The 27857-nt window shown below is 41.6% G+C and overlaps 1 protein-coding gene across 1 annotated transcript in view; it reads right to left on the bottom strand.

The window, feature by feature from the left end:
• The window catches only part of carmil2 (capping protein regulator and myosin 1 linker 2), a 130591-nt gene that overhangs the window by 44182 nt on the left and 58552 nt on the right, over positions 1-27857 (bottom strand). Inside the window, exons 23-31 of the mRNA XM_075469212.1 lie at positions 27383-27476; positions 18947-19033; positions 18474-18602; positions 18139-18249; positions 17104-17279; positions 16318-16405; positions 15929-16018; positions 15757-15823; positions 9541-10070 (exon numbers count right to left, since the gene is read on the bottom strand). Of these exons, the coding sequence (XP_075325327.1) occupies positions 9541-10070; positions 15757-15823; positions 15929-16018; positions 16318-16405; positions 17104-17279; positions 18139-18249; positions 18474-18602; positions 18947-19033; positions 27383-27476 (1372 nt within the window). The remainder of the gene's footprint in view (positions 1-9540; positions 10071-15756; positions 15824-15928; positions 16019-16317; positions 16406-17103; positions 17280-18138; positions 18250-18473; positions 18603-18946; positions 19034-27382; positions 27477-27857) is intronic.

The following is a 27857-nucleotide window of genomic DNA, read 5'->3' as shown; positions in this document are numbered from 1 at the left end:
GCGAAGAGGCATTTTTTCTCCTGGTTCGGTTGAAACACGCCCCATACTCAAAACTCTATTGAGCGGTATCAGACTCACATTCTGACTAGAATCGTGAGTATGACGTAGTCAGGCTAGGGGCTTGAGCCTATCCCAGTTGCAATCAAGCGAGAGAAGGGCTACACCCTGGACAGGTTGCCAGTCCACTGCAGGGTCAACAGAAAAACAAACAAGACTAATAATCATGTGCGCTCAGTTCCTGTTGTTTGTGTGTAAATTGGACCACTCCAGTCTGGCCAAGTGATGTTAACAGAGGCATACAGTGAAAAGAGTTTATTAATATTGTTTGAGTGATTGATGGTAAATTGTGGCCTTATAGAGATGCCTATGGTGAGCAAAAATACTCAGAGTATGCAGAGGAGCATCCCTGCACGCACAATACGTCCAATCTTGAAGCAGACGGAGCACACACTTGTCAGGTAAGAAAAGAAAACTGAGCTTAGGATCATCTATACTGGACAGAGGAAGGTTGGAAAGATGTTACCTGACCCGATGAAACCTGATCTGCGATCGGATTGTAACTGTGGCTTGGAATTTGGCATTAACAGCAGGAAAACGTTGGCGTTTCCTGCTTGTATTGCAGGTTGATATCAGTGTTCTAAAGGTTTGGGTACTGTTTTGTGTCACACTCTAAAGGTCCTATGGCATGCTTTTTCACGTTTTATGACTCATCTGCTGTGAGATGTATTATCACCGTAAACACCACCGAAAGGCAAAAAAAGCATTTTTATGCAGAAGGAACTCGTTTTTTGTTTGGATTTCTTCACTACACTTGACGGACGACAGAACAAGAATCAGTATGACGCTGGCTTTGTGGGGAGATTGAAGCTAAAAGTCTAGGTTGTTCCAACACAAAGTGCACAAGTCTGAACCTCAAGCAGTGAGTCAAACAGTTTAAATGTCTGTTAGCATTAGACATATGAACAGATTTTAGAACAAATATCATGGTTACACTGAATGAAAAAGCAGCTAAAGGGGCGTGCGGTACTTTGTGTTAATAAATGTATACACAAGACAACCAAACATATCCAATTGGTGCTTTTTCAACCAATTCAGAAGCACTGAGTTACTCGCACAAACGATTGCAAAATTGCAGGTTTTAAGCAGATTTACCAAATCGACTTGTAATCTTCATTGTGACATTTCGTCGTGCTGCTCACTTTGATATTCTGACTCCAGCATTTACGGCTGGGTCTCTCGTGTTGTCATGTTTGAAAATGTAGCATGTTTCTCAAAATGTTTTCTTGTTTATGTATTGTTGTAGTTGCCCAGCTGGCAACTGTGGTAGTGAGCACTCAATGAGTCACCATCATCCTCTTCCCCGACTCATGGGCAAACCTCAGGCATTCGAACGGTCAGAGGACTTGTTAGCCAGATCATTAGGTTCTCAGGAGGAGACTTTCCCCCCCAAAAAAGCTCTACCTCTGATAGAATGTTTTGGGAGAAGCCAGACACGATTGATGCTGCAGGACCTTTGAAGGGTCATTATTGTGATATATGGTATCAGTGGGTTTGTAGAAAACATATGGCATATCAACAAGGTGAAAATAACACCTAAAGACAGACGTGTTGTTCTGCACGTAACTTAGGGTAGAAACAGGACCTGCTTCCTTTGTTCGAGGTCTTATATCTGATGCATGTGAGCTGTATGACCCTGTGTACATGGTATTAAAGAATATTCTCCACTAAAGACGCTTCCAGCCTCATCTACCTCGTTACATCCTCTTTCTGAACTGATAACAAACTATTTGGAGTCATGGAGTGTGCAGAGCTCATGTAGAGGTACCCAAGATTAAGAATTATATACTTGAAAATGATCATGCCATGACAACTTTAAGCTCCATGATATCATTTTCGGATATTTTAAATGCCACAGACCAAATGTGTCTATGTCTTTGTGACCATGGTATTCCATTTTCTAACGACTGCCCTCGCTGGCAGATAATGTTCTCCATCCAGTCATCTCAGACTGAAACATGAAAGTCACTTTACTCTCATGGTTTCTACTACCACAAGATCTCAATCCAACAGATCAGAGTTAGGATGGGAAGAAAGGAGAAGCACCAGCGCTTTTTCTTATCATCAGTGCAACTGTATGAAAAGCATTCTGTGAGTTTGGAAAATGGACCTTCTCAAGCTCTTGTGGACTGAGCAGATAGCAGCTCCAGTTGCAGCTGTGTTCATTCAAAAAACCTTTTGCTGACATGCATTCAGTTTTAATATTAGTCTAATTTTCATTTGTTTAGTCTGCACTGCATGTAGCAGAATACAGCAGTCCTCAACATTTACTTTACTTTATTTTATGTTATGTAAAGCACTTTGAATTGTTTTGGACATGTGCTATACAAATAAACTTGAGTTTCAATGAAAGCAGAGAAGAGAGAGAAAAATGAAATATTACAGCTGCCTACAGAGCCACTGACATCGGAACTGATTTTATCATTAAATTGTGAGCACAATGTGTGTACAGGATAATATGAGCACATAAGGGACCTATTTGAGTGCACAAGATAAAAAAAAAATTGATTTTAGGAGTTCCATACTAGAATATGAATCACATGAATTGTAGCTAGGGAGCAAATGTTTTAATTGCAATTATGTGTGAGAAATAAAGTTTGGACTTCTTTTAATTAAGTTAAATTCTGTTCAGTTTTATTTATTCAGTAGCACATCACAACAAATTTCAACTGATATATCAAAGATATAGTCTAATTCAAGCCAATTATAATCCAATTCATTGTTCTTCAATTGTAATACAATTAATCAAATTAATTAAAATACGAATTTCCCCACTTCATATATTGTCAATTTAATAAAGATGCCTAGCTAATGAAAAAAAAAAAATCACATAGAAACTTCTCTGATTCAATTCCCTGTTCTGAGCATGCACAAGGCGATACTTTTAAAAGTCAGCAGAAGCACGAAGGGCGGCCATCTGCCTCCAGTGGTTGGGCTTTTCTTTTTGTAGCACACACTCTGCTATTAGCCTGATTTCTTCGAGGCAATGATTCAAAATGAAACTTTAAGTTGATTTATATTTTTTTCAGAACGACAGGGTTTTCTTCACAATTCAAGGATTTATTTATAAAACTGTTTTTGAATCTTTTTGCCGGACTGATTGGCATCTACAAACTTTTGTCTCAAGGCCTCGGGAGGCTCTTTAGGTCTCTGTATAATGATACCTCACTCTAACAGTAAAAAGAACAGCGGAGCATGGGTATCTACGTTATAAATTGGACAGGTGCAACTTGCTGCTCCATGCAATGGTAGTCTATTTTATCTCAAATTATGTATTGTAATGTTGTTTTATGCAAAAGTATGGCTGTGCTGGGGTGGTCGGTGGCGTAGTGGGTTGAGCAGGTGCCCCATGTACAGAGGCTACAGTCCTCGCTGCAGCTGGCCCCGGTTTGAGTCCCGCTCCGAGCGGCCCTTTGCTGCATGTCTTTCCCATCTCTTTGCCCCCTGCTTCCTGTCTCTCTCCAACTGTCCTATCATTGAAGGCATAAAAAGCCCAAAAAAATATTTTTAAAAAAAGTATGGCTGTGCTTTCTGTTTTCATTTATTGTTTTAGTTGTTAAATTGAGGAGAATTGCTATGCAATGCCATTTTGATATGTATCATTGCATTGATTCACGATGCAGTTTTCATCCTGGTCGTGGAACACTGGACCCTCTTTACCCTCGCTAGTATAGTGGAGAGTGTGTGTGAGTTTACCCAACCAGTCTAAGCGTTTTATTTCAGGCCCATGCATAACCAGAGTGAGTTTTAATTGCTGTCAGTAAGTCAGATTTGTTTGATGAAGGCCTAACCTTCATCACTGATTCTGTTTATAATGGCAATGGACAGAATTGCTAGGTGCAGCCTAGGGCTGGAGGGTTTCCAGTTCAGTTAGCTTTGGATTGCTCGCTTCGTTTTCTTTTGCACATGATGTGGACCCATTGGCTTCATTGAACAGAGACCGCAAGCAGGCACCGGGGTGGTTTTGAAGGCGAGAAAGAAGGAGCCAGGATGAGAATTAACACCTCCATATTTGATGCTACAGTCCTCAGTTGGCCAAGGGTGGTAGTGAGTCACTGTCTTGTTCACAAGGGGCAGGAGATTGACAGGTAGACAGCGTGGAAGAGAGAACGGAGTGAGAAGGCAAAGCCGTCAATTCTTCACTATCTTCCTCCAAAGGGTGGCTGGGCTCACCCATAGGGACAGGAGCCAGTCATCAGGGAGGGGCTCGGAGTAGAGAAGCTGCTTATTCGCTTCAAAATGTGCCAATAGAGGTGGTTTGGACATCTGGTCAAAATGCCTCCCAGGGGAGATGTTTTGGACATGTCCTATCTGGAAGAGGCTTCGGGAAAAACTCAAGACTCGAGCTGCAAAGATTACATCTCTAGTTTGGCTTGGGAACGCTTCAATGTCCCCCAAGAAGATCTGGAGGGGATGGCTGACGAGAAAGAGGTCTGGTGATCTCTATTCAGTCTGTTGCCCCTGTGGCCTGGTCTAGAAGAGTGGCAGAAAAAAGATGAATGGATGCCTTTTTAACAGGTGATCTAATCGGATTGGGTTTTTGTTGTTACTTCCTGTTTAATGTTGACATGATCTGTCATGTGGGATGTGCACCTCTGTTGATTCTGCTTTCTGTTCCTCTTTTCCACACCAGTGTTCTGTTAGTGGATTAACCATACACTGGATCATTCCTAGCTGTCTTTTCTTCTTGCTTTCTGGCCAATTTCTAGTTGTTGTTTTTTTCATCCCATTATGTCATCTTGTTTTTTTTTGTTTTTACACAGACCAGATTCACCAGATCAGCTTCACCTGTCTGCATGGTTGTTTTTTATATTCAAAATTCAGCGAGTAAAGTTTGTTCCTGCGCAAACCTGCTACCTGTCGTCTGTGCTTGGGTGCATTTAAGTCCTACTTCAATGTGCTTACTTATGTATGTTAAACATTAACGATGTTCAGTGGATGTAAGCTTCTTATTCTTATCATGCAAATGTACTTTGGAAAGGAGCTTTCATACTTGACAGGAAATTTAATGAGCGCAATTTATGTTATCATAATTTGATCACTTTAGGAAAAATACTCAATATCTTTATTTCATAGTATAGACAGATAATGAACAAAGAAAATGTAAATAAAGTTACTGTAAATTAAGTCCTAGATTGTTTATCTGGTCAATGTAACTGTAGCAAAGATGAAAACAGTAAACAGTTGATTTCAGTCATTTGTAAATACATGTAAAAAAAATTGCTATTTAATTGAATCAGCTGCTTTGTATGAAAGCATCTTGAGTAAGTTAGTAGGTCTTAGGAACACCGCTGGTTACAGGAAGGGAAAAGGAGATTTGTGGACCTAAATAGTTAACAGGCTCAGTCAAAAATTGAGTGTTGTAATATCAGATGAGACAGTCTGTATCAACTGTGAGAGTTTGATATAAAGAGGTAAAGAGTAAGCACACAAACAGACTGGGGCTGCATGTGTGCAGTTTATATCTATGTGAAAACTGAATCCAAATCAGGAGCCAAAACTGATGCTATCAGTAATGTCTGGAAGCTGCAAAGTCATAACACTGAAATGTTTTCCTGCTGACAAATGCTGTATTTGTCTGCATCTTTTAGCTCTTCTTCATCTGATGAAAATAATGTGCTTCTCTTTCATTCCGGGCCACCTTCCTAACAGCCACCTGTCTCAAAGTGCCTCATGCCAGCCATCCCTGCCACTCTCCTCCTTATGGATATGGATGGTTGTACAATACAAACCATTTAATACCTCATCTGTTATTTTCAGAGCCATCCTCTGTGCGTGGTGTCCCACTTCTCAGGAACTACACAGGACACCTCCATTTTACCACATAGTTCTGTGGTTGTGCATGCATCCCTGATACTGGTGTTGTCCGGTCAGGATTTTTCATGAAACAAAATATAGGAAGATGATTGCTAAATGAGGCCTAATCTAACTGCTGTGAAAAGCCTCTGTTATTTGGTTGGTTATGTTAATAATGACTGCTCATGGGCCAGCGAACAATGTTCATTTTTTTCTAACTAGTCACTTGTAAAGAGATTACATTTGTTTATTCCTTTTTTTGGAGGACTCCAATCCCTGCAAACGTTTTGGGATAGTTCACAAGGAGATGTTTTGTTTGTGTCTCTGCTGTCCCCCCCGTCCCCCCCACTGGTTGAGGCAGATGGCTGCTCCTCCTGGTTCTGGTTGTGCAGGAGGTTTTTTCCTGTTAAGAATTGTTATTCCGCTCCACTGTCAACTCTCGTCTCATGCACACTCAGGACGGGGTACAGATAAAGAATCATTGGTAAACCCTTATTTAACCAGGATAAAAAGACCAGCACCTCAGACCAGTAAAAGTTACATGAATATAGACACATACAAAAGAATAACATGAACACATTACATGGAATGAACATTGCAATCAAACTATTTACTTGTCAAGCCATTGCAGCAGTACTCATTAACAGGGGCAGCAAAGATTGATCATAACATGTACAGACAAATGTTCCTCCAACTTGAATGTTTAAAATTGGTTTAAATTGTTTTACCGAGAGCAACTGTTTCAAATTCAGGTAGTTCTGACCTCATTTCAACTGAAAGTGCAATTTATTTAAAAACCTTTCCATCAGCCTCCGTACACAGTTAAAAGGAACACATCTCGGGACCTGAGACAATAACTTCCTATACTATTTCGGAGGATAACTTTACAAATGAGAATGTGTCTGTGTTTGAGTCTATGAAAAGACAAAGGCAGACCATCAACATTAGGACATGCAGTGGTAAGTGAGAGTGTCGAGGTTTGTAGTGAACCTCAGTGCTGTGTGCAGGGCATGGAGGCATTGAGAAGGATCATGCATGATGCAAGTGGAAGCAGAAAGTCTCTTTGGGCCTCAAAAGATAGACAAAGCACTTTTTACTTTTTACTTGATTATTTTTTTTAATCAATTGCTGGATATGACACGTAAAAGAGAGGAAGTCTTCATCAGGATTCCTAGGTATTGATACCAAATCACAGACTTGATCTTGAAATCAAGAAGAGTAGTAACAGACAGAAGAAGCAGGGATTTTCCTTTTGAATTGGTAAACATCATAGCTTTTGTTTTGCTGGCATTCAAAACTACTTTTAAGTCACACAAGGTACACTTTACATGATTTAAAGCTCGTTGGGGTTGACTGAGTTAAGTCGCTGATGCAGCATCAGCACATCACATCAGAATAAAAGTGAGAATTTGCATTTGATATTTTTCTATCAAGATTATTTATATATAGAATAAATAGGAGAGGTCCCAGGAATGACCCCTGAGGAAGAACCTCGATTACACAGAAAGAGAAACAACAAAAGTAAAAGAATGAACACTTTCTACCTGCACACACTAAAATGAACATGATAGATCATTTTCAAAGCATTCCACAGCACGTTCAGACAGTCCAACCCTGATTGGTCTTTCATCGCTGAGTGCCGCTGCAGCACAGCTCATTCACTCCGTGCTCTGTGACGGTCGTCTAACTTCACACGGAGTTTGCTGCTGCTAGTTTTGTGCAACATGGCAATTTGGAAATACGCAATAACAAACCATATTACCAGCAGCAGTAGCAAATTCCGTGTAAAGATGCTGCTGTGTCGGCGCACGTCGATGATGTCATCCCAGTAGATGCGTGTGTAGAAAGCCCCCTATAAGCCCCTGATAGCCCCCAAAAACAACAACACGGCAGCTTTGAGCTAACAGTGCAATAGTACGCGTTCATTCATTCACTGGTCTTAAAGTATTGGTGAAATAAAGACAGATAATGCCTTATTCAGAGGCTGTATTGTCTCTGTACTCTCTGTTATATGGACATACGCCGATCTCCAGTGATCTAAATATCTTCCGATGGACGCCGACTTTCACCAAACTGTTATCGGTGAGCAGATGAACGTATTTTATGCCAAACGTATTCGTTTAAAAAAAACGAACTTCCCCTTTAATGATGAATTATTTGAGCTGCTTTTCGTTGCAGAAAAGATGGTTCTGTAACATAAGCATACGAATATCTTCTGCCAAAAAGCATCTTTCTGCTAGTAGCGTCTCCTTAATGTTACTTTTTAACAATTTTCTTATCAAAAGAATGCTATCCTGTGCATGCTATCCAAACATTAATGCTTTTGGAGTCCTAGTCTTTGGATATATTACCTATGTATCCTGAAACAGGTTCTCTTTTCATTAAAGATTGGAATATTTTAATTGAGTATAGGCCAGCCTATAAATGACCCCATATTTAGACTTTGTAAAAACACTGTTGGCTTCGGTGCTTATAGAAACATTACATTACATGAAAAAAAATGCTAACATATTATTCCAGCTGATATCATACTAAACTGAATTTTCAGACAATGTGTGTGTGAGCTGAATTACTCCTGGATGTATATGTTGATTTGGACTGAAATTGGCTGAGATATTCAGTGCGTGCCTCACAGCTCTGTTCCAGGCTTTTAATTGGATTTAAGAATGTTGCTCTGAAATGTAGAGCTATCTAGTCTACCAAATGAGTGACTGATTTAGGTCTTTTCAAACAAAAGCTAACTCACCATCACGGTAAGGACATGGCAAGCACTTCAAAGTAGCAGCTGTCAGGCGTATACAAACCTCCCCTCTGAAAACTTTAGGTTAACAGGTTAAACACTGACTCTTACTTTCCAAAGAAATGATGCTCTAATAAACACTTTAGTCTCTTCTTTTAATTCACTGCCAATCATACGTTAGTAAGTGAGGTTTATAAAAGCCATAGTGTCATAATGTAGCGTGCTGGCTGTGAAAGCTGCAGCTTGTAGTTATGACAACATGTTCTGATGTAGAACAAATTCGTGTAGCTTGTTGATAGAATCCTCTACACTGTTCATCACCTACTGTGGGAACATAACACAAAGAAGGAAACTGCTTCAGCCACATCTAAAACACAGTATGGAACACACTCACATATAAGGTCACAAGCACTGATGGAAAGCTGTTTTTTCTCTTTTCCACATGGACAGCTCAGAGGAAGACACCCATAAATGTGAACCCATGAATGATTGAGTTCGAGAAAGCATTCCCAAGAGAGAGAGGGTGAGGGGGGGTCAGCATGGGGAACAAGCCAGGGAATACCACTCCCAAAACCTGTGGGTCTTCTCCCACACACACATTGACAATACACACACACATGACACGCATGACTACCAGAGCAGGAGAATGCAAAGATAAAGATGGCTACCATTATCACTAGTGCTGCAGCATTGAAATGATGAAGAGAGCAGCTGAAACAGACATGGATGGATGGATAGATAGATAGATAGATAGATAGATAGATAGATAGATAGATAGATAGATAGATAGTGTATAATGTTCTGTTTCTTACATCTATCTCTCCTTTACTCCATTTGTCATCTTTAAATTCTTGAATCCTGCTCTCTACTGTTTACTGAAGAGTCCATTTACTGTATTGTAAGTGTGTGTTAGTGCGTGATGCGGTGTGTGTGATGTGTGCTCTTACCTGAGGCCTGGATGAGGGGGGCTGCGTGTGTGTGCGTCGTGGCCGTGGTCGGGAGGCGGTGTAGTGCCTTAGAGTCTGGCCCTGGGTGGGTAGAGGCTCCATGGGAGAAACGGAGAATCCAGAGTCGGGGAGGGGGCCTGGGCTGGGGCCACAGCCGAGGAAGGGAGCCTCTTGTCTGCTCAAGCCTCCGTGGTCAGCTGCCTCCTTCTTTGGAGCTCGAGTGGAGATGGAGTAAAATGGGGGGAGAGTGGGAGGAGGGATGAGCGATGCTCCTCCAGCTCCTGATATCGCTTCTGCAGCATCCAGTGATACCACCTCCCCCTCCATCCGCCTCCCCCCCCTTTGTGCTTTGGGGGAGGGGGACAAGGAAGTGGAAGGGGAGGGACTTGAGTTTGTGAGTGGCAGTGGGGTTGCTCTGGGCAACCGTGGGAGGACACACCTCCCTTCCCTGTCCTCCTCTCCAGCACCTCCTCCCCTCTCTCTCTCTGTTCTGTCCCTGGTCTGCTGCTCCCAGTCTGCATCCAGGAGGCCTGAAAATCAGACAACATAGCTGAGCACAGGAGAAGCACACAGAGGCGGGGGGGGGGCAGATGGGCTGGCCCCCGCACTGATTATGTCTGTTATGTACAGCATACACTGTAAAGTCAAAGCTGATGGAGCTATGCAGGACGTTAAGGGGAGAAAAGTGAGGCAAGAAACTGGGAAAAAGAAAAGGGAGGTGGTGTTGAGAAGATGAAGGGAATGGTAAGGCTGAGCAGGGAGGGTGGAGAGCAAAGAGCTTACAGTGAAGCATCCAACAGGGAGGAAGCAGAGCAGCAGATGGATGCTCCAGAGGAACACAGTTAGCAGCCTGCTATACACAGCCAACTCTTGCATGGGCAAGACAGCAAATGGGAGGCTTTGACCCAATTCATCTTTCACCGAGTCCTTTTGCCCTTAATGTTTCAGGGAGCGTCCTACACAAACCTATTTAACACCCTACAGAAATATAATGCTAATAAAGTATTCAGCGGATTCTGTTTATGACCTAAATCTGTCAATCTGGATCTGAAAATATAGATTATTTGATTTAGTTATTACTTCTTCTGCAGCTCATGTGCTATCAAACAATACAAGTGGAGGTGGAGTATTAGTGTTAGTGTTGAGCATAGAACTCTAAATGCCCTCCATATTTCCTCCTTTTCTATCGTCATCCCTCCTCCATCTCGACTCTCCCTGGTGAGTCCCTGGTGTGAAGGTAAACAGGCTGTGCTCCAATTAGCCACGGATTGGTTCAGTAAGACAAACACACGAGAGACTGATAACATATTAGGTTCAGACCTGGACTTTAGCTGAAAAACATCCCATTAATGACTGGAATTATGATTATGATGGACTGCAACCTTTAATAAATAAATGCTCTCACACTCTTACATACGACTCATTAATTAACTCTTTCCTGTCCTCTCAGCCCCCAGCTGGTCCAGGCAGATGGCCGCCCTTCCTGGAATTGGTTCTGATGGAGGTTTCTTCCTGTTCAAAGGGAGTTTTTGTGGGCTGGTGGCCGGCCCGTTCTGGCATGGGTGGTAGTACTGGGCCTGGGCCCTGGTGTCTGGGCCTTCTGGGTGCATAGTAGCTCCCTGAATACGGCCGCTGTAGGCCCCGGACCTGGTGGACGTCAGGCCCTTCTGCCCTGTGGCAGGTCCAAGGAAACGGGGGAGCCTCTGTCCCCCGGTCTTCTATACCCCCCCCCCCCCCCACCTAGGGTTTTGAGGACGTGTGTTCTGTGGGGTAGTGGATGGGACCACGTAGGTGTCTGGGAGGAGGAGTAGTTCTGCTGATTCGTGGGTCTGTGGTAGCTGGGGGGCTGCTGCCACCGGATGTGTCACACCCCAGCGGAGTGGGGCGAGGGCGCTGGGAGGGGGACCATGAGCAGATGCGTGTGCTGTGCGAGTGTGTATTTTCTTTCCTTATATGATTTATGGGGTGATTGGGTCTGGGTCTGGGTCTGGGTCTGGGTCTGGGTCTGGGACTTGCTGTCCTCTGGCCTGCTTGTGCTGTTCCTGATCGGAGGGGGGGGGGGGTATTGCCTCTCCCCGCTCCCCCCCAGTAGCATGCTCGCTAACCTGTGCTGTTCTGTGGTGTGAGGTCATCTTTATCTTTATCCACAGTGGTGTTGTATGTGATTGCTGCTACTGGTGCCTTTTGGTTTGTTTGTTTATCTGTGTGTTTGTTTGTTTGTTTGTTTGTTTGTTTGTTTGTTTGTTCTCTGCTTGTCTGCTTCCAGGTGCTCCTGGTGGCTCTCAGGCTCCTATTTCTGTTCTGTTTCATGTTAACTAATGTAACAAAATAAATTTATAAATAAGCAGCTGATGGGCATAGCAAATGTGTTTGGCATAAACGGTATTCAGATTATAATTCTGCTGCCATAATGCTGGACAGGACAAGGGGTTAAAAAAAGGAGTTTTTTCTCTCCACAGTCACCTCGTGCACGCTCAGGACGGGGGATGGGACCAAAGAGAAGTTTCAGGGCAATCTGTTGCACATGGGCACTATATAAATAAAATTGAAATAAATTGAATTGATTTTTTCATTATTAATAAAAATGTGTGTTTTTATGTATATCTGTGTAAATATCACCCTCATCAGCAAAAACAGCCATTCAAGGAAAACAGAAGGGAGTAACACCTGGTACAAATAAAGTGCACGATAGTCCTCATGTGAGAAAGCAGAGGAATCACTCATCAAATTCAGGACAGTTTCTTCTACATTTATGCTCGGACAGCTTTGCATTGCTAATTTAGTTAAAGTTGAGGGCCAATGAGGTATATGGTGATACACATATATATTAAAATGAGCATTAACTAAAGTAAAACATTACATGGTCACCAAATAAATTGATGTCACGCTGGGATGATGAAAATGTGCTATTGGATATGATACAGGGAAGTATTATATTTCTGTGTATCTTTTTGTAAATTCCTTAAATCACATATATTTGTTGCATAAATCATCTGATTTACACAAAGTGTATCTAATTTCAAATTGAAAATCAGGTGGATATACTTATATTATTATCTATGATCAAAAAATGATCTTCTGCTTTTTGTGAACACAAGTTCCAAAAATGTAAAATGAACAGAGTAAAGCATATAAGAATGCATGGCATCATATTTAACTACAAACAATAAAATTGTTGTTCCTTCACGTTAGCCTAAATTCCTTCGCATTGTCCTCGTTGGGTTGCCGTGTCTCAGCCACCGGCGCATGCGCCACGCAGATATAGTGTGGCTGCATATAAAAAAAAAAATATGTGTATATATATTTTTTTAAATATGTAAATATATAACTGATTTATACTATTTATATATATATAGTATAAATCGGTGTGTGAATAAGTAAAGAAGGAGCAGATCTTAGGGCACCTGTTGCACAGCCGAATAAAAGCAGCCAGTCTGAGTCAAGGCTTCCAAACCGTTCTGGGCACATGGAATAAGTTCAATCATGCATTGCACCACTCTTCAATTAAACACTTTCTTTAGAGAGCATGCCAACAATTTCATTGTTAATGTTATAAAAAGGCACTTTTCACTTTTTGTTCCAGTTAAAGGGAATCAGATTATGAACAGTACCATCTTTTAAAAATGTTGTACAGTTTAATAATAATGTTTAACATTGTTTTTGAATATTTTATTTATGTTTCTTACAGTGATGTCCTTCTGTGAATATGGATGTATTTATGTGGACATTTCAAATATGGATGGACTGTTGACAATTAAAAAATGTAACGAGTTACAAGGATCTCTGAATACCGGCGGTTGCAAATTGCCCTGCATGCTGCATCCAGAACTAAGAGAACAACATGGGACTGGAACTCCAGTGAGACCTTCACTTGAGATAAAAGTCACAAATTCAGCCCAACAACTCGGGCGATAACCTTCCTTTATAATTAGACCAGTCCTCTGAAAGACCTGAGAGGAACACTTTTTAAGTAATAACCAAGTCTGTGTGGTCTGGTTAGAGTTGGATGTCGGTCTCGAGACCGGTCTCGAGACCACTTTTACGTGTTCTCGGTCTTGTCACAGTCTCGACTGTCTTTGGTCTTGGTCTTGTCTTGGTCTCGGATCCCTCGGTCTTGTCTTGGTCTCGGGAGATTTGCAACAAATAATGTCCATGATACGAAACATAACATTCGATAATGCAACATTAAATTATTTCGCCTTTCACGCCTTTCAAATGCAACCAATCAATGACATGCATGTATTTTGTTGTGATTAAGAAACTGGCGCTCATCCAATCAAAAGACGCAAGTGTAGAGCCAGCGCAAAACTTTAGGTTTACGTCGTAGCTCAGTCTCAGTCAGACCTAGTAGCCTAACAATAATGTCGGCAAATTCCGGCATCATCAAATTTGCATTTACGGACCATAAAGACATTTGCAGTTTTGCAAAGTGTCTCTCACCGAAACAGCCGGGCCGGGACCACATCAACGTTCACCAGACACCTGGAGCGGAGACACCCGGAGAGGTAAGCTAGCTAGTCGGTACTGGCTCCAAACTCTTTATCCGTACCAATCTCACACCAGATCATGCATGTGCTAGTATTATTTATCATGACATGCTCTTCTTACACGCGCGGTATAAATTATTTAGGGACGGATATTTTTTTGCAAGCTTCAGTTCTTTGCAGACTTACTGAAACATTTTTGGCTAAGAGTGTAACTACATGCTAAGTACACGTAGTTGACTTATCAGTGGCTCTTGGCTACTTAACATTTTTCACCAACGTTAGATATTTTGGCGAATTCATTGAGTAGAAATACTGTGTATCAGTGAGCACTTTAAGGCCTGGTACCATGTGGTTTGTTGTTGATTTTGGCATAATATTGTTGCTGACACGCAAGGAAGGATGAGCCATTCGGGTGCCTCGACATTGCTAGGTTAGCACTAGCGGCATTCTCGCCGATGAAGCCAGATATCAGAGCAGCTGTTTTCGACTGACATTGTGTCATAAAAGCTGTGAGGTAAAAACGTCCTAAAACCAGAGACACTTTTGAAGGAGAAAGTACAATTTGACATGTTGATTGTTTAGCGACAGCTCGAAACTCCTTGCAACGAGTTTGATTCACACGCCGCAACTCCTCTACCACTGTCTCGTCATGAATCTTGAGTTTGAGTTGACCTGAGCATAATTGCAACTGACACCCATTCTACAAAATGTACAATCATGTTTGACGTGGTTATGGTGGTTAGGCGTCTTGTCCTGTGTTAACTGTAACCAGTCCAGCGTGTAGGGCTACCACAGCATGTTATTATTAGATAGGTAGATAGGTGGATGGATGGATGGATGGATGGATGGATGGATAGATAGATAGATAGATAGATAGATAGATTAATATATATGTGTCACACTGGATTGGATGAGGTTATTTTGTATGTAAAGACCTGCACTCATTAAGATCAAGATACAGTAGTTTGTTGTGGTTGAATAGAAACAGATGACTTACAGATTCTTTTCCCCCTATGTTGTAGGTACTTGGAGTACAAATCTCTGCATTGTTCTGTCTGTAGTTGACATAATACCTTCTTAAATTGAATTTAAACTGGGACTGAACCTCTTACCCCAGTATGCTGCTTTTATTCAATTGATGCAAGTTATGGTGTAACACTAGTTCACTAGCTGTTTTTTTTTTGTTTTTTTTTTTTGGTCTCGGTCTCGGTCTCATCTCGACTTTGTCTTGGTCTTGACTCAGTCTGTCTTGGCCTTGGTCTCGTCTTGGTCTCGGTCTTGATACCCTCTGGTCTTGGTAGTGTCTTGGTCTCGGTTTAGGCGGTCTTGACTACAAGTCTAGGTCTGGTCTGAGGTTTTTGTGATGAGGATGATGTGTGATGTCACATGTAAAAAGATAAACAACCCTGTGAAGCAGAGCTGTGGAATACACAGTGTTTGAGATGATCGTTTGTTTGCTTGTTAGCAACCTTCTGATTTTAAGCTGTTTTTAAGCATAGCAACAAAATTCAAATACATACATACACACACACATATATATATATATTATAAATGTATGAAATAATAATAACCGTTATTATATTGTTACAATTTCTGCGGAATATATTTGAATACTTTTGCCACAAAACAATTTCAAGCATATGTGAATAAAGTGAGAAATGAGCTGGATGGAGGTGAAGGGAAAGCAGAGGCATTGTTGGATCACATGCTAATCGTGGTCGTTTCTTACTCTTAATTGAAGCTGCAGGCCTCAAGCTCTTGGAGTGCAAAGTATCTCTCCAGAAGGCTGGACTGTACTGGAGATGGAAAGAGTAGGAGTAAGAAAAAAAAAAACAGATGGAAAATTCTCAACATAAATGAATGAGTGAACAATAGAACAAACAAGTGTTTGTGTCTCTTACATCATCAGTTGGAAAGTCACTATCGACCAGTCGGAGCTCTGGGATTTGGATTCTCTGAGTATTGCATGAATTTTCCTTTATAAGGCAATCCTAAAAGAAAATAAAAGAAAATTGACCAAAAATCTTCACACAGTGTAAATTTTAGATGATGTTTCAAATCAATTATAATGCTGTCTAATTCTAAAGATGAAAAGTGGGTTGCATGCATGTTTTTGGGTGGTGGGAGGAAGCTGCAGAGCACGCATACACAGGGAGAACCAGCTGGGATTCAAACCAGGAACCCTCTGCTCTGACCCGGTTCAACCAAAAACCTTTCAATCTTTCAAATTCAAAATGTTGACGATATCTTACCATATAAGGCATACTAAGTCATGAATATGTGGGGTTACCATTTTATCCTGTGCTATTGTCAGATCCTGCTGCACCTGTTCTGCGATGCTTTCAGCCAGAGTGACAGTCACTGTTTGTCGGAGTTCACTGAAAGGATGAAAGAGCAAAAGAAAATCAACTCAAAAGGTTTGAGGACACAAGTTATGATGAAATGATTAACTTTAATATGGAATATGTAAATATAGTTCAAATTAGAAAATGAATGTGGATGTGGTTGTTTCTCAGTCTGGAATCTATTTCTTATCTGAAGATGAAAAGATGTATATTTGTACAAACACAAGGTCCAATGTATCAGACACACATCTTTCTGTTTACAAGCTGTTTTTCACATGCACCTTACATGAATGATTGACATCTTGTTATGAGAAAACCAATTTAATCAATCAAATTCAACTTTAGAGAAGCAGTGATTGTGCCAGAAGTTGTTGCTCGAAAAATATCTACTGAGCTAAATCAGCTGGAATCAATTCAATTTCTTAGGTTAGTAAAAACAGTAATTCATTCTTTTTGTCACGTCTTTGTCAAAACTTTCCAGTTTGTGACAGGGCATCGTTGTTCCATCAGTTGTTCCTGGTGGTCAGTGATCATGACAGTTCTTGCTCTTTCCGTTTAACTGAGGTGAATGCAATAAGGACTGTGGATTATAGATAATAAAAGCAACACATTGCCAGCCTTGGGTGCTCATTGTGAAAGTCACAACCGTCAGTGACATCATGCAGTAATTAAAAAGTCGAAATGAGGTTAATTAAAAAGAATATGACCCTGTCATATTGAAAAGTTTTTACCGCAGTCTGGTGCTGATGAGGTGCCCTGCAGTTTCCACCAGTGTGCTTCTCAGGAATATGTGTGCCTGTCTGCTTCTTTTGGACACACACTCTGACAGACTCTTGCACACGCTGGACCGCTGAACCACCCGTGGGCACACTGCCTCTGCATGCTTCATAAGGCCTTGAGCCAGCTCCTGAAACACAGAGATGAGGGCTGAGGACCCGGAGCTCAGACTGACACAGAGGCAGAGCAGATAAACTCCTCCCCAGCACCGCTTGTAATATGCTTCTTGCAGTATCATAGGTTGAAAGGTTGTGTAATGAGTAGGATGGTCCATCAGTTAAGATGAAAATAATAAATAGTTCTTCATGGATGATTTTTTCTCTACCTTGTTACATAAAACTTTGAATTGAAAGAGGGTCCATTTTCAGTCATGAGCTGAATCCTTTCCGCAGTCACAGTAAAAGTACCTTATACATGGTAGAAGTCTTCGTTCAGTCAGAATGCAGGCATTCAATTCAATTCAATTCATTTTTATTTATATAGCGCCAAATAGAACAAATGTCATCTCAAGGCACTTAGATAATAAAGTCCAATTCAAGCCAATTGGAATTCAATTAATTGTAATCATAATTATTCATAAAATAATCCAATTTGTGATTTGTAAGGCATGTGATTTAGGCTTGGTCTGAGGCTCTCTGCACACCAGCTGTTGAACTGTTGGCTGTAAGACTTCCATATTGTCGAAGGATAGTTCATCTGTGTTACCTGCTTATGCTGAGTGTGATGTCACCAGCTCTGTTGTTGCCAGGCTACAAAAACAACAACCCATGGCATTCATGCTAATGTCTGGAGGATTGAACCACACCTCAGTCTGCTACATTTTAAACTTCCCAATGGTTTTTCAATAGTATCTTTGTTCTTCTTTATCTATTCATTTAGTTATTTTTTCTGAATGATTTATACTGCAACAATATGACTTATCTTCAGTATTAGTAAAGCTTATTCAATTCATTCATAAAAGATGTATGAAGGGCGTAGTTAATCTGTACCTGTATGCTTCTTGTCACCTCATCAGTCAGTGCAGCAGCAGTTTCAGTGAGAATGTCATTCACCCAGTCTCCATCAGAGGCACTTTCTTCCTCACTTAGAGAGGGAAGCAACTGCAAGAGTACAAGGAAAATGAACAACTCATAAACAAATAGTTAAACTAATAACTTTCTATTAGTCTCAATCAAATCAGACCTAACTGTCCTCACGAAGGCAGAATTTATAGCTGAGCTGCTGTCTGAGCTTAACTCAGATTTTATATGTGGAACTAACAAAGTGGCCAATGGCTAAAAATGATTATTCGAGGGTTTTACAAACCAAACTTTCCCGTGTGTACCTTTAAAGACCCCCTGGCATTTTGCAGCGTCTCATGTGCTGTCAGCACGTCAGCTTGGACTTCCTCAGTGTTAAGGTGGCTTAAACGTTGAAGGCTGTCTTCCAATTCCCGACACATCCCCTGGACCAGCTAAAGTGAGGACAATTAATCCAAACTGAGCTGAGGATGCAGACTTAAATAGAAACAAATAAATGTGGATGATGTTGTTTTGAATTCATTGAACTCTATTCTTTTCTTCTTTTAAATATGTTTTGGGGCTTTTTATGCCTTTAATGGACGGTAAAGGGCTGTCTGATGCAGGACTCAAACCGGGGGCCAACTGCGAGGACTGTAGCCTCTATACATGCGGCGCCTGTACAACCCAATACGCCACCGACCTCCCATTGAGCTCTATTCTTAAGATCAAATTTAAAAATGAATAAGTTGTGATGATACTACTGGCTTTAACTGAAGTACAGTTATCAGTCTCTTACCTTTTCAGATTGTTGACTTCTAAATACTTGCTGGGGCTCCGTGCTGTCAGAATATCTCTGGTTGTTTCTGTCTAAACACTGCTGAATCTGAACACACACACACACACACACACACACACACACACACACACACACACACACACACACACACTCACATTTAGATCTGTGAGTCTCATTAGACATCAGATCTCTCCTTTCGAAGTCTCTGTTAGTGAATGAGTTGATTTGTGATCATCATATTGATATATTTTGTCTTACAGAAACCTGGCTGCAGCAGGAGGATCATGTTAGCATCATGTTAGCATCATGTTAGCATCATGTTAGCATCATGTTAGCATTACTGAATCAACTCCCTCTGACTGTTTAAATGTTCACGTTCCTGGAACCACAGGCAGAGGAGGAGGAGTGGCAGCTATTTTCAGATCAGGGTTACTAATCAGTCCCAGACCCAAGATTAGTTTGAGCTCTTTTGAATCTCTGATTCTCAGTTTTTCCCACGCAAAGTGGAAATCCCAGAAACCTCTTGTGTTTGTTGTTGTGTATCGTCCACCTGGCCCTTATTCTGAGTTTCTGTCTGAATTCTCAGAGTTTTTATCCCAGTTAGTGCTGAGTACAGATAAAGTCATTGTAGTGGGTGACTTTAATATTCATGTAGATGTTGAAAATGATAGCCTGAATATGAACTTTAATTCTATATTACCCTAAAGAATATTAGGATAGAATAGATCAATCAGAGCTTCCAGGAAAGTTGAAGCTGTGGTGTCTGCAGTTTGGATTGTTTCCTAGGTTGGTGTGGCCACTGTCTGTGTATGAGATTCCATTATCTGTTGTAGAAAAAATGGAAAGATTAGTTAGTTTTTATATTAGGAAGTGGCTAGGTGTTCCTAGATGCTTAAGTACTGTGGCACTGTATGGGAAGGGCATACTCCAGCTCCCAGTATCTAGTCTAGTAGAGGAGTTTAAATGTACTAAAGTTAGGACAGAGGTCCTGTTAGCTGGGAGTAAGATGTGGTAGTTAGTAAGGTGGTTCCAAACCCAACCAAGGGGAGGAAGTGGAAACCAAGAATGGCAGCTCAGGAGGCAGAAGCAACTCTTAGACATGCAGAGATTGTGGGTAATGTGCAAATAGGCCGGGGAGGCTTGGGGCTTGGCCCAGGCAAACCGGTGTGGAGTAGAGCAGGTCCCAAGGAGAAGAGAAAGCTAGTTGTTGAGCAGGTTCGTAGACAGGAGGAAATGTTAAGGGGTGCAAAGGCAGTGGCTCAGGCTAAGCAAGGACGGTGGTTGAATTGGGAAGGTGTAGAGAAGAAAAAGCTTAGTTGGAAAGAGCTGTGGAGTATGGACGAAAGGAGTATTAGATTTTTGATAGGGGCAACATATGATGTATTGCCAACTCCCCAGAACCTAAAACTCTGGGTAAATGGAGACCCGTTATGTTCGTTATGTTCAGGTACTGCAACTCTAAGGCATATTTTGTCAGGTTGTAAGGTTAGTCTGTCACAAGGCCGGTATACTTGGCGACATGACCAAGTATTAAGAAGCTTAGCTGCAGGTATTGAAGATAAACGAAGGCAGGTAAACTTAGGAGGGTCCAAGGTGAAGAGAGGGGCAATTCAGTTTGTTCAAGAGGGGGAGAAAGTTAAAAAGACAATAAGGAGGCACGGCAGCTTGGAGGATGCTGTGATTGGGAGATGCAGGTAGATTTAGGAAATAAGCTTGTTGTTCCCCAGGAAATAGCCTCTACAAATCTAAGGCCTGATATAGTCTTGTGGTCTAGGAGGAGAATGATTGGGAAATTGGGAGAAGCAAGGAAGAAATCCAGGATGTATTTAAGTGGAGGGTGCGGCCCATGTGAGCCTTTTGAAACCAGGCGGTGAGTTGGCCTGTATGGCTATGTTTTGGCTGGCATTTTTAGTGACTGTAGGACTGTTTAGGTGAGTTTGTCTGCTGAACCTGCTGGTGTGTCTTGTCCTGCCTCCACCTCTGGCACCCTCTATACTTTCATTACCCCCTACCCGAACCAGGGTTTGCATTCATATAGACCTGTTAGCAGAATCATCTTTCGGCACAGCGTTCAACGTGACACAATGAGAGTCGGTTTGACTTTCGTGTTGTTCCTCATTGTCTGAAGGACACACCCTTTATTGTACACGAGTGTGTTCAATTAGACAGGTCACGTGATGTGACACGCAATAATCCAATAACAAAAAAACAACAAATGAGAGCACAAAAACATTCACAATGTCAACACCCCCACTTGCTCACATTTGGGTAACTTCCTCCAACTCTTAATATTTTATCCAAAATACATTCATTATACACCAAACATAAACATTTCATACTTCCTCAACTTGATCTTTGTTGCTGGTTTAGTTAGTACATCTGCAACCATTTCGTTAGTTGGACAGTACTCTAGAAAAACTTTTCCTTCATTTATGACTGATCTGACAAAATGATATTTAATATCAATATGCTTACATCTTTGTCTATCCACAGGATTTTTGGCTAAGGATATGGTACCCTGATTATCCTCATAAATCTTAGCTAAATAATCCTTATTATCCATGTTAAATAACAGTTGTTTCAAGTATAAGCATTCCTGTACAGTAGCAGCTAGTGCCATGTACTCTGCCTCACATGTAGATAGTGCTACTGTAGGCTGTCTTTTGGTCTTCCATGAGACTGGCGGACCATCTTTATTTAGGCTTATACAGTAACCTGTTGTACTTTTTCGATCCGATGCGTCACCTGCCCAATCTGCATCACTATATGCATGTATAAGGTTATCACAAGCACCCTTTTTAAAACATAGTTCCTTATTTTGTGTGCCTTTTAGATACCTAAAAACATGCTTTACCGTATTCCACTGCTCTGTGGTTGGGTTTGCAAAGTACTGTGCCAGTTTACTTACTACATAGCTTAAATCTGGTCTTGTACATGTTGATAAATATATTAAGCTTCCTACTGCCTCTCTATATTTTCTGACATCATTCATTACTTCAGCTTTATCAGAATAGTTAAGTTTCTGCTCACAAGGGGTAGTTTGTGGTTTGCAGTTCTGCATGTCGAACCTTTCCAGTATTTTTCTCACATACTTCGACTGTGACATTTTAATACTGTCAGCATCTTGCTCAAAGTCAATGCCAAGAAAATATGTCAACTTTCCTAAGTCCTTCATCCTAAATTTGGATGCAAGTTTTTCTTTTATATCTCTAAGGATATTCATATCACTGGCAGCAATAATCAGATCATCAACCCATACAATGATGAACACAGCTTCAGTATCAGTCATCTTTGTGTAAACACAATGATCAGCAGGGTTTTGAACAAACTTGATTTCACATAGGTAGTCATGCAACATTCTGTTCCAGTTTCTGCCCGACTGTTTAAGTCCGTACAGAGATTTTTGCAGTTTATACACCAGTCTTTCATTTTCTTGAGATTTCTTCTTGTAGCCCTCTGGTTGTTCAATATAAAGTTCACATTTGATCGGGGCGTGTAAATATGCTGTCTTTACATCCATCTGGTGAACAAACATGTTCTCCTGTGCTACCTTTTGCATCAACACTCTGATGCTTGTCATACTAGCTGTTGGTGAAAAGGTTTCATCATAGTTCACACCTTTCTTTTGACTGAATCCTTTAGCAACATATCTGGCCTTATATTTGTCTGTTCCATCGCTATTCTTTTTGATTGCATACACCCATTTTCCCCCCACTACAGCTTTACCCTCCGGTAAGTTGGTCAGGGAAAAGGTAACATTGTCCTTTAATGACTGCATTTCATCATCCATTGCTGTAACCCACTCTTTTGCATTCACAGATGTTACAGCTTCATTGTAGGTTTGAGGTGCTCCACTTAACAGTCTGTAACAATAATCAATGTTAGCTATCTGCTCTTCATCATCAATGCTACATACATAGTCATCTAAATAACCTGGCTTCTTTCTCTCTCTGGCAGGGTATCGCCTCTCAGGTTCCTCATGTTTTGTTGTGTGGCTAGTACTCGCCATCGGTTTGTCTTCTGTGCTCAGTTTCTGGTTAGAAACATTTACTGGGTCAGCATCTGGAGTTTTGGTTGCTCTGGGATTCATTTCAATCATATCATCATCCAAAGTTACATCCATCTCATTTTTCTCTTTGGATATGAATTCCACAAGCCTGTGTTTCTGTATTTTTCTGCTATTTGGATAGTAAACCATATAGGCTGGGCTATTTTTGTCATACCCTACAAAAATGCCTTTTTCACACCTTGAGTCCAGCTTCCCTTTCTCTTGTTTGTAAGTGTAACAAACACATCCAAACCTGTGCATCCTAGAAATGTTAGGCTGTCTGCCTGTCAGCATGAAGTAAGGCGTTTGCTTTGTGCGATTGTTAAAACATCTGTTTCGCACTACAGCAGCTGTCTGTACTGCATATGGCCATAACATTTTTGGTAACTCACCATCGATTAACATACATCTAGCCATGTCAAATAAAGTTCTCCAGTTCCGTTCTGCCGTACCATTTTGATGTGGAGAATATGGTGCTGAGGTCTCGTGTCTGATACAATTTTTTCTCAGTAATGTCTGGTAATCTTTTCCTGTGAATTCTGTACCATTGTCTGACCTCATACATTTAATCTTTCCATGTGGGGCCATGTCAGCAATAAACTTTTCAGTAGCTTGTACTGTGTCACTCTTATTCTTCAAAAAGTATACAAAGACTGCACTAGAATAATCATCTGTGAAGGATAATGCGTATCTGTGACCACCTTTTGACATTGGGTCTATAGGTCCTGCTAAATCTGTGTGGACCATTGCTAGTGGTATTTTAGCCCTTACATCTGGCTCCCTGTTCCTAGTTTGAACAAATTTTCCTTTTGTGCAGACTTCACAATATGGCATTGGTTCACTTCTCCCTTTAATTTTCATGCCTTGAACAACATTTTCTAGCTTCAGTACATCTCTAAAATTGCAATGTCCAAGAATCTCATGCCAACTTTGTAAGTCATAACATTTTTTACACTGATCACCACATTCTTTGTCCATCGTGTGCAAGTAATACAGTTTGTTACATACGTGAATGGGGAACTTGGTACCGTCTCTGAGAAGAACGTTCTTTCCTTCTTTGAAGATCACCGTTGCTCCGCTGGATGTTGCTGCTTTCACAGAGAACATGTCTTGCGGATATGAAGGGATGTACAGTGCGTTCCTCAGCACTGTTTTAAGACGTCGACCTCTGCTGTCGATCAAACACACTTCCGCGTCTCCTCGTTGCTTAGCAACCCCAAGACACCTGGATCCATCAGCCAATTCCACGCAGTGCGTCTCGGCCCGAAAACTTTCATCAAACTTCCGAAACTTCCTGATGTCGGTGATTATGTGCGACGTCGCACCGGCGTCCACCATCAGACCTCTTCTATTGATGTCGTCCACTCCCGTGTCAGCGTCGCTCACCCGGAAAGCAAACTCTTTGTCGCCGCCCGTCTCTTCAGCGGCTACTCTGTATGCGTTATCCCCTTGTTTTCTCCGTCTGCAGGTTGCGTTGCTGTGGCTGCTATTCTTACAGTGACTGCACCACTGCTTCCGCTGGCAGGTTCTGCTTATATGCCCTCTCATCCCACATTTAAAGCACATGTTGTCAGAACTTCCTGCTCTAGGATCATTTACAGCTCTTGGTGCGCATCTTGTGCCAGGATGTGCTTTAGCTTTCATTACATTGTCCTCAGATACTGTGGAACGCATATTTTCAATGTCTTCAAAACTTCTGAGTTTAGTCTTAAACTCTGCAAAAGTCAACTGATCACCAACTTCGCTTTGAGTGATATAAATAGCAAATGGCTTAAATGTCTCTGGAAGTCCTTTCAGGACCATGGCTATCAGAAGTCCGTCGCTCAGCTCCTCACCTACACTTCTCAAAGCGGTGATCGCGGTCTCAGCTCTGATGACATACTCTGTAACCGACTCACCGGGCGATTTCTGCAGTGAAGTCAGCTCAGTATACAGGTTGATCACTCTGGGCTTTCCTTTGCCGGCGTAATGAGCCCACAGGATTCCAAGCGCCGCACGTCCGTCGTCTGCCGCGTCATGCATAATGAGTGATAGACTTTTGTCATCCAAGAACTGAATGAGCTCTGCATAAGCTTCAGCGTTTTTCTTTGCGTCTTCGTCTTCATCGTCATCCTCGGTGGTGCTTGACAGAATTGTCTGTTTCAGCCCTTGCAATTGAAGATGTCCTAAAAATTTTGTTTCCCATAGTTCATAATTTTTCTCGTCTCCATCAAAGAGAAGTCTTGACCAGCGGCTGTGTGCCATTTCTTTTTCTCTTCTGTTCATTTTCCTGGTTTACTTACACAGCAGGTGCTCACTGTCTGTCTAGACGTTCACCCGTTTCTTCATTGACTCTGGGCCCATAACCTGTTAGCAGAATCATCTTTCGGCACAGCGTTCAACGTGACACAATGAGAGTCGGTTTGACTTTCGTGTTGTTCCTCATTGTCTGAAGGACACACCCTTTATTGTACACGAGTGTGTTCAATTAGACAGGTCACGTGATGTGACACGCAATAATCCAATAACAAAAAAACAACAAATGAGAGCACAAAAACATTCACAATGTCAACAAGACCTATATCCAATCTCCCTTTTATGTCTAAAGTTCTTGAAAAAATAGTTGCAGCTCAACTTTGTGATCACTTCCACAGAAATAATCTGTTTGAAGAGTTTAAGTTAGGATTCAGAGTGCATCATAGCACAGAAACAGCACTGCTGAAAGTTACCAATGATCTACTCTTAGCTGATAGCGTATCACTGCCTGCTGTGTAAACTGTGCAGACCGAAGTGCAGACCGAGCAGTAAACACCGTAACAGTTGCAGCTATCGGCAGGTGGCTGAACGCATTGATATGAAGGGAGAGAGAAATAGCGCCAAGCGATGTGAGGTCTGACTTTTTCTGGAGGGACGATTTTGTGACGCAAATGTATTACTCTTTTGAATGCATATTGTTTAGAGAAGCAAGACGCTTTATTTTTGTGGCCCCAGCCAACTAGCCGGACTACCTTCATCAACGCCAAAACGAGGCTGGAACTCTGCTCACAGGACGCAGCAGGGGGTAAGAAGATGTTCATAAATGATATTGCTGATATGGGATGTCATACAGCTTCATGTCAAAAGAGGCGAACTGTCCCTTTAAAGATCTCATAGTTGGATATTTTCCCAACAGAGCACTTTGCTCGCAGACTGCAGGTTTACTTGAGGTTCCCAGAGTTTCTAAAAGTAGAATGGGAGGCAGAGCCTTCAGTTATCAGGCCCCTCTCTGTGGAACCAGCTGCCAGTTTGGGAGGCAGAGCCTTCAGTTATCAGGCCCCTCTCTGTGGAACCAGCTGCCAGTTTGGCTTCAGGAAGCAGACACCCTTTCCACTTTTAAGACCAGGCTTAAAACTTTCCTTTCTGATAAAGCTTATAGTTAGGGATGGCTCAGGTGATCCTGAAACATCCCATAGTTAAGCTGCTATAGGCCCAGACTGCTGGGGGGCCTCATCTGTCACACCTTTCCTCACTTTACTCTCTTTATGTATATGTGATATTATTGTGGTCATTAACTCGTGTTTCCCTGTTCCAACAGATATCCTTTGGATGGTGTTACAGTGTTTGTTGTCCCCTCTTTTCTGTCCTCTCAAACCCCAGCTGGTCGAGGCGGATGGCCACCCTTCCTGGTTCTGGTTCTGCCAGAGGTTTCTTCCTGTTCAAAGGGAGTCGTTTCTCTCCACAGTCGCCTCAGGCACGCTCAGGACGGGAGATTGGACTGAAGACAAGTTTCGGTGTAATCTCTAATTTGTTGTAAATTGGCACTATATAAATAAAACAAACAAACTTCTTTGGTGTTTCTTTTTTGTCTGGACATTCACACTTTTGGAGTCATAGAGATCTGTGTGTGTGTTACAAACTTTCCCATTCGGACTCCTTTAAGTCATTCTCACCTGGGACTTGTTTACCTGCCAGACCAACATATTTTGGTCACATGATTCTAGGTGTAAAAGTTTGTGAAACATCCTGGGGAGGAGAGTCCAGGCTGCATTGTTGGTGTTAGGTAGATGATACCTCTAAAAAAAACATGATAGGTGTAGATACCAATAAAAAATATGCATACAGATTTCCATCATTTCCCGGATGCTTCCCTGTACGAAACAACTATGAAAAATATTACCATCTCATTATACGTGTGCCATATGTCCACTACTACGTTTCCACTATTACATAGGAATAACAGAAATAACCCAATTGAGCTTGTAACCCCAAGCATCCTGATGTGAGGCTAACTATCACAGCACCATGCCATCGTACTTTATTTATACTGATTATTTGGTCAGAGGGTTTTAGTCACACAAACATGCACACACACAGAGAGAGACACAGAGAGACACCATCTGAACATACTAAACAGGCTCTTATTCAAAAACCTTGTGCAGGGCCTCTTTTGTTCGGTCAGGGTTGCTTCGGTAACTCTGTGTGATATCAGCCAGGGGGAGAGACACCTTCTGCAGCGTGAAGTTCCTAACAACAAAGAGAAACTATTATCAAATGTTTATCCATTTACTTGTGGAGAACAGAAAGAACCAGCTGGGAATCGAACCTGTGAGGTGACGGTGCTAACTCCCACACCACTGTGCAACCCATAATGTATAAATGTTAATGTTATTATCACTGGATAACAATGTACCAAGCAATTCGGTAGCTTTTCATTCCTTAAACAGCCAAGTTGAAAACACATCCTGTCGTTGTGGAAATGATCTTACAGGTTTTAGAAGGGTGGAATTAGTGGTCAAATTAAGCAAACTAAATGTTAGGATCTGGCATTTGCCTTCCCTTGTCAGTTTCTGTTTTCTCCTAGATGTGGCAGTCTGCTGGGCTGCGATGCTCATTATTACCAGCTGC

The sequence above is a fragment of the Odontesthes bonariensis genome, chromosome 7, assembly GCF_027942865.1.
Source record: "Odontesthes bonariensis isolate fOdoBon6 chromosome 7, fOdoBon6.hap1, whole genome shotgun sequence".
Taxonomy (NCBI): Eukaryota; Metazoa; Chordata; class Actinopteri; order Atheriniformes; family Atherinopsidae; genus Odontesthes; species Odontesthes bonariensis.
The sequence above is the reverse complement of the archived record's forward strand: the minus strand, read 5'-3'. Positions and strand labels throughout refer to the sequence as shown.